The sequence below is a fragment of the Hyalella azteca genome, unplaced genomic scaffold (genome assembly GCF_000764305.2).
Source record: "Hyalella azteca isolate HAZT.00-mixed unplaced genomic scaffold, Hazt_2.0.2 contig17279, whole genome shotgun sequence".
In the NCBI taxonomy this organism is placed as follows: domain Eukaryota; kingdom Metazoa; phylum Arthropoda; class Malacostraca; order Amphipoda; family Hyalellidae; genus Hyalella; species Hyalella azteca.
The window spans coordinates 46,375-53,061 of NW_025947068.1; the positions used below are offsets into that span (position 1 = coordinate 46,375).

General features: G+C 41.6%; 1 protein-coding gene across 1 annotated transcript in view; it reads right to left on the minus strand.

Annotated features, from left to right (window-relative positions):
* Positions 1 to 1,310: 1,310 nt before the first annotated feature.
* Positions 1,311 to 6,687, minus strand: part of LOC108669554 (polypeptide N-acetylgalactosaminyltransferase 11) — a gene marked incomplete at its 3' end in the record, with an annotated part of 11,385 nt that continues 6,008 nt past the window's right edge. The window contains exons 9-15 of the mRNA XM_047885198.1: positions 6,277 to 6,394; positions 5,312 to 5,461; positions 4,677 to 4,818; positions 3,547 to 3,635; positions 2,657 to 2,773; positions 2,052 to 2,183; positions 1,311 to 1,673 (exon numbers count right to left, since the gene is read on the minus strand). Coding sequence (XP_047741154.1) covers positions 1,311 to 1,673; positions 2,052 to 2,183; positions 2,657 to 2,773; positions 3,547 to 3,635; positions 4,677 to 4,818; positions 5,312 to 5,461; positions 6,277 to 6,394 — 1,111 coding nt within the window. The remainder of the gene's footprint in view (positions 1,674 to 2,051; positions 2,184 to 2,656; positions 2,774 to 3,546; positions 3,636 to 4,676; positions 4,819 to 5,311; positions 5,462 to 6,276; positions 6,395 to 6,687) is intronic.

The following is a 6,687-nucleotide window of genomic DNA, read 5'->3' on the forward strand; positions in this document are numbered from 1 at the left end:
TAGCATAGATACGTCCCTTTTGCCGGGCCAAGCTGGGTCACAATGACCCACAGAAGAGCAAAAAGTGCATCGCTATTTAGACAAGATCTCATTTATTTCTCTGAGAGCTGCCTTGAAGAGAAGTGATTACTCTTCGTCTAAAGCAGCGGGCATCCCAACCTCCGAGCACCGCACTGGACTAGACATACATTCACGTAAATAGGAGTGCGCGGACCAGTGTACCTATCCTGCATGGGGGCATTTGTTCTCTAGGGTACCTAAGTGGGACCTCTTGGTTAGGGACTATGGTACCTACCTACCCAGGGGACACACACTTGAGGTACCAGGGTACCTACCCAGGGAGCACTACTCCCTAGGGACTATGGTACCTACCTACCCAGGGGACACACTTGTGGTACCAGGGTACCTACACAGAGAGCACGTCACCCTAGGGACTATGGTACCTACCTAGCCAGGGGACACACACTTGAGGGACCAGGGTACCTACCCAGGGAGCACTTCACCCTAGGGACTATGGTACCTACCTACCCAGGGGACACACACTTGAGGTACCAGGGTACCTACACAGAGAGCACGTCACCCTAGGGACTATGGTACCTACCTAGCCAGGGGACACACACTTCAGGGACCAGGGTACCTACCCAGGGAGCACTTCACCCTAGGGACTATGGTACCTACCTACCCAGGTGACACACACTTGAGGGACCAGGGTACCTACTGAGGGAGCACTTCACCCTAGGGACTATGGTACCTACCTAGCCAGGGGACACACACTTTAGGGACCAGGGTACCTACCCAGGGAGCACATCACCCTAGGGACTATGGTACGTACCTAGCCAGGTGACACACACTTGAGGGACCAGGGTACCTACACAGGGAGCACTACTCCCTAGGGACAATGTTATATACTCAACCTGAGGACATCTATCACCTAGGGACCACAATGTCATTGATTATACAAAGATACGAATCATTTCTACAAGGACAAGTCGATGATATGAATGATATCTGTGATTCCGCTGAAGATTTCCGACAATTAGATACCCGTTTACATTACTAAAGGCATTTAGGAGACGATGCTTAGATGAGCAAGAGTGATGATAATTTAACATCATAATAGCAATTGTAGCGAGACTTTTACAGCAATCAAAACACAACTGATCACATATAAGAGATTCTGAAATTAACAATATGTATTTGAGATTCAACATTGGCACCTAAAAGGCTACAATACTTTGTAAATACATGGAATGAATAGTCTTGGTCTAACCAATTTCACGCACAATACTGAATGCTGTATAAACAATACCTATAAAGCATAGCCCGGTCGCCTGATTGTAAAGAACAACTTCCTTGTCGTCGTTGCGGGTTATTTGGTCAGACGAGAGAGCATTTTGGTCAGACGAGGGCGCATTTTGGCCAGACGAGAGAGCATTTTGGTCAGACGAGGGCGCATTTTGGCCAGACGAGAGCGCATTTTGGTCAGGCGAGGGCGCACTTTGGTCAGGCGAGGGCGCATTTTGGTCAGGCGAGGGCGCATTTTGGTCAGGCGAGGGCGCATTTTGGTCAGGCGAGGGCGCATTTTGGTCAGGCAAGGAAATCAAACTAGCCGTGCTGACCTCACTCTTGTACTGGGTATTAGATGTGGTCTCGGCTGCAATATTCAGTTCTTTCTGTTGAAGAAGATGCGATCGTTTATTAGAAATTGTATGGTTGAAAATTTAAACATGATTGCGGATCATTCACTTGAAGAAATTAAGTTACAATTATAAAGTAAATGACTGATGAATTTGAAACCGATTCAGGTGAAATATTTTAATAATAAACAATTGAACACTTCGACGTAGCCGTGGCTTCATGGTATGAAACTTTCGGAGTAAGATACTACCATTTGCCGTGTATCTAGTACTCAATGAGCATAGTCATTTTTTAAAATTTTGAATTAACACAGATAAGAATGCACAGATAATTTTAAAGACCAATGACTATGAGTATATACAAATTCTACACAAACTGTGACAATAAACAAGTGATTGTATGACATAACACACGAGTGTTCTGGTGGACCAGTCCTGGTTGCCGCTGAGCAGGTGGCACTTGGTGATGGAGGGCGTGTAGTGGTGCGCCTGCAGGCACAGCGAGCCCCCCAACACCCACTCCCCTGCACTGCTACGGTGGAACTCCTGCACGGTCATGAATTGGGGTAATGGGGGGGACTGGAGGGTAATGGTGGGAGACTGGGGCAGTAAGGGGGGACTGCAGGGTGATGGGAGGGACTGTAGGGTGATGGAAGGATAATGAGAGGGAACTAGAGGGTAATGGTGGGAGACTGGGGCAGTCAGGGGGAGGGGAACTGGAGGGTAATGAGGCGGGGCTGGGGGTAATGAGTGAGGATTTGAGGGTAATGAGAGGTTAGTCAGTAGTAGGGCGTCAGGATCAGACTCCGTTATTACGACACACGCCACCATTAGGACCACACGCATTAGCACGTCAAGACCACATTTCATTATGGAGACCAATAGAGTACAAAAACGGGTTTACACAAAACGTGTTCACACAAAACACGTCTACACATAACCTGGTACAAAGAGCCAGGTGCACAGAGCCTGTTACACATAACCCGGTACACAGAGCCCGGTACACAGAGCCTGTTCACCTGTTTCGGGAATTCTTCAACACAAGGCGCCAGCACCAGCAGGGAGCCACGTCTCTGTATGGTCTCCTCAGCCTCGACGCAGAGGCCCGCTGCCTCGCTGCTGCCAAACAGCCGCAGCTGAAACAATTATATTCTTTAATCAATTATCTAATTTTTAGCGCATTTTCTCTTTTATGAAAAAAAGCGTTATTACGCTAGTCATGTCCGTCCGTCTGTGACTTCACGTTCTCGTCGACGAGAAAATGCTCTCTCTGTCACTCACTGCAGTGAGTACTGAGTTATATTTTTATTAAATAGTGGAGTGCCACGCTCTCTAATGATGCAATTCACACTATTAATACAAATTAATTTCAAGTGAGATGACTATGCGATAATAAGTATGTCAGGAATAACCTTCATACGACTTTTGCATTCTGAACAAGATCTGTGTTATGTATGGCATTTAACTCTGAGGATATGAAAGATCAATTGGTTGATATCTAAGGCAACTCGTATAACAGGGCGATATTTTAATGGCTTATATACACTGACACACAAGCTTGAATACCGTGTCTAAAAAAGCGGGAAATACAGCTAAAACGTAGCAACACTGCAATTTCTGCAGGTTCTCGAAATATTGATATTATTTGCTACAGCCTTTCCGCACTGAAACAAACACCTGAATACCATGTCTAAAACAGCGGGTAGTGAAGCTCAAACGTAGCAACACTGCAATTTCTGCAGGTTCTCGAAATATTGATATTATTTGCTACAGCCTTTCCTCACTGAAACAAACACCTGAATACCGTGTCTAAAACAGCGGGTAATGGAGCTCAAACGTAGCAACACTGCAATTTCTGCAGGTTCTCGGAATATATGATATTATTTGCTATAAGAATGGCGAGTCTCACCCGAACTTTGTCAATATTTTTGCGGTGGCTGAACCTCCAGTTGGCGTCGTAGGCGTGCAGGGCGTCCGTGTCGCTGCTGCTGGGGTCTCCTGGTGGAGGGAAGAACATGAAGGCATTCAGGAAAATTGAGATTTTATCCAAATATTGATGCAATTCATGCCAGTGAGTGGGTCATTCTGACCCAGTTTCGCCTGGAAAAAGTACGTATCAGTGGTACACGTAAAAGTATGTCATTATTTGGACAATATTACCAATACATTTTTCCGAGTACATCTTTTCATTCACACTGTGCGCGAGACCATTTAAACTCTTGAAAGTGCAGTAAAACATCTATTAATTCCAGCACATACTCAATGATGAGTAGTAGGTAATAGATTATGATGGAGTACATGAATTGTCGAGCTGAGAGAAATGATCTCTTCTTAGTTTGTGCTCTTGTTCTACCAAAAGATTTATCAGTTTATCTAAAAATTTGAAAAAGGCGAGTTAAATATTTTATTGATTTGCTTTCCATGATGATAACCATAAAAACTTATGCTGTGCAATATTTATGAATTCATCATTGACAATTGAATAGGATATAGGAAATTCTCATATTAATATAAATATTCTACCAAATCTCATATTTATATTATTTCGAAGAATTCCTAATTTTAGCAATTTATTAGTCGCAGAGATTTCTGGATACAAGCTCCTTGGCACTTCTAAGCAGTTATTATCACAGACGATTCAAGATACATCACCTTTTTCATGTATATTCACCCAAACTGACGAAATAAGATTCAAAGATCACAAACATAGTTTTTTTACGCAATAAATTCTAAATTAGCAAAAATTCACAGGTGGTAATTTTGCTACTACCAAAAATCCAAAAACCAAAACCAAATCCAACCTAAAAGAATTACAAGAAATTTCACAGTTTCTCGAATTTTAGAGCTAAAATACTAGTGCTTCCTTTTAGCATCTCATAAATAAACAGTACCAACACTATGTACAACAGTAACGTTATAAAACTAAGCAGCCTAATTAACGTTAATTAACTTAATTAACGTTAATTAACTAAGCAGCCTTAATTAAAGTAAAGGTCGTTTTGAATTATAGGTACGGACGCATATTCTTGATAAACCTACCTTTCTGAGAGAGGCTGGGGTATATATTATCGAGGTACCAAGCAAAGGACTTGCAGTGCAGCCGCTGCCTCAGCGCCTGCCTCTCACTGATGTCGCCATAGTCAACGCTGTAGGCGTTCGGGTGCAGCCGCAGGAAATTGTCCTGTAGTAAAGAGAGAGCTTTATAGTCTACTGGTCAGTAATCTTTGTAAAATTGTTGTTATAAAGAAAACAATGACATCTTTTAACCTAGATGATTCGGAATAAATAATATGATGATAAAGAAATGTTCCTGAGCGACTTCATCGAATTCAAAATAGTACTTTTTCTAAAACGACAGCAAATTATTAGAATTATGATTGTTTATTTATCAGTAATTATAAGGACCCGAAAGCAAATTAGTAGAATTATAAATGTTCATCTATCAGTAATTATAAGAACACGTAGCAAATAAGTAGAATTATGAATGTATTCATATCAGTACCTATAAGAACACTTAAGCAATTAGTAGAATTATGAATGTATTCATATCAGTACCTATAAAAACACGTAGCAAATAGTAGAATTATGAATGTATTCATATCAGTACCTATAAGAAAACGTAGATAATTAGTAGAATTATGATTGTTTATCTATAAGTAACTACGCAAAGAAACCTTATAGTCATCCATCCAGACATGCGCTAGTCTGAGGGAGTTGTGCAACATAGTGTCGCTGTCGCCGTCGCCATATGGACGTCGCTGGCGGAACACATGGCCTACCCTGGAGCACGGCACCAGCCATAAGCTCCCTCCGCACTGCCATAACTGAAAATAACGGAAGAAATAAATAAAATTATTGAAATAATATTGACATAAACTATTTAAAAACGATGCCTGAATTATTTAGAGTTACAGAAGTGAATGTATGTACTTGTACTTGTCAAAACTAAATGCCTAGCTATTAAGACAGCAAACAATACCTAAATTCTCAATAAATTAAATAGAATTTCTTCACACATTCAACACTGAATTGCAAGTTTAATGATAAGACTCACCCTGAAGGAGTCAGTAAATTAAATTGAATTTCTTCGCACATTCAACATTTAATTAACCTGAATTGCAAGTTTAATGATAAGACTCACCCTTAAGGAGTCAGTAAATTGAATAGAATTTCTTCACACACTCAACACTGAATTGGAATTGCAAGTTTAATGATAAGACTAAGCAAACAATACCTAAATTCTCAATAAATTAAATAGAATTTCTTCACATATTCAACACTGAATTACAAGGTTGATGATAAGACTCACCCTGAAGTACCGGTAGTCAGTAAATTAAATTGAATTTCTTCACACATTCAACACTGAATTGCAAGTTTAATGATAAGACTCACCCTGAAGGAGTCAGTAAATTAAATAGAATTTCTTCACACACTCAACACTGAATTGGAATTGCAAGTTTAATGATAAGACTCACCCTGAAGGAGTCAGTAAATTAAATTGAATTACTCCCCACATTCAACCCTGAATTGCAAAGTTAATGATAAGACTCACTCTGAAGGAGTCAGTAAATTAAATTGAATTACTGCACACATTCAACATTGAATTACTCTGAATTGCAAGTTTAATGATAAGACTCACCCTGAAGGAGAGCTCGAGGTTCTCCCCGCCCCAGACCTCCATGCCGGTGTCGTACTCGCCGAGCTCCGTGAAGTAGACGCGGCTGATGGCGAACAGCCCTCCGGCCATCGTCGGGGACCTGCACACACAGGTGACGTGTACTAGTGATGGTGACGAGGTGACATGTACTAGTGAGTGACGAGGTGACATGTACTAGTGAGTGACGAGGTGACATGTACTAGTGATGGTGACGAGGTGATGTGTACTAGTGATGGTGACGTGTACTAGTGGTGGTGACGAGGTGACGTGTACTAGTGACGGTGACGTGTACTAGTGCTGTCTCTTATACACATCTAGATGTGTATAAGAGACAGCATTCACACTGTGCAGATTTTGACGCAGCGGTTTTTGACACACATCCTAGTCTGGTAC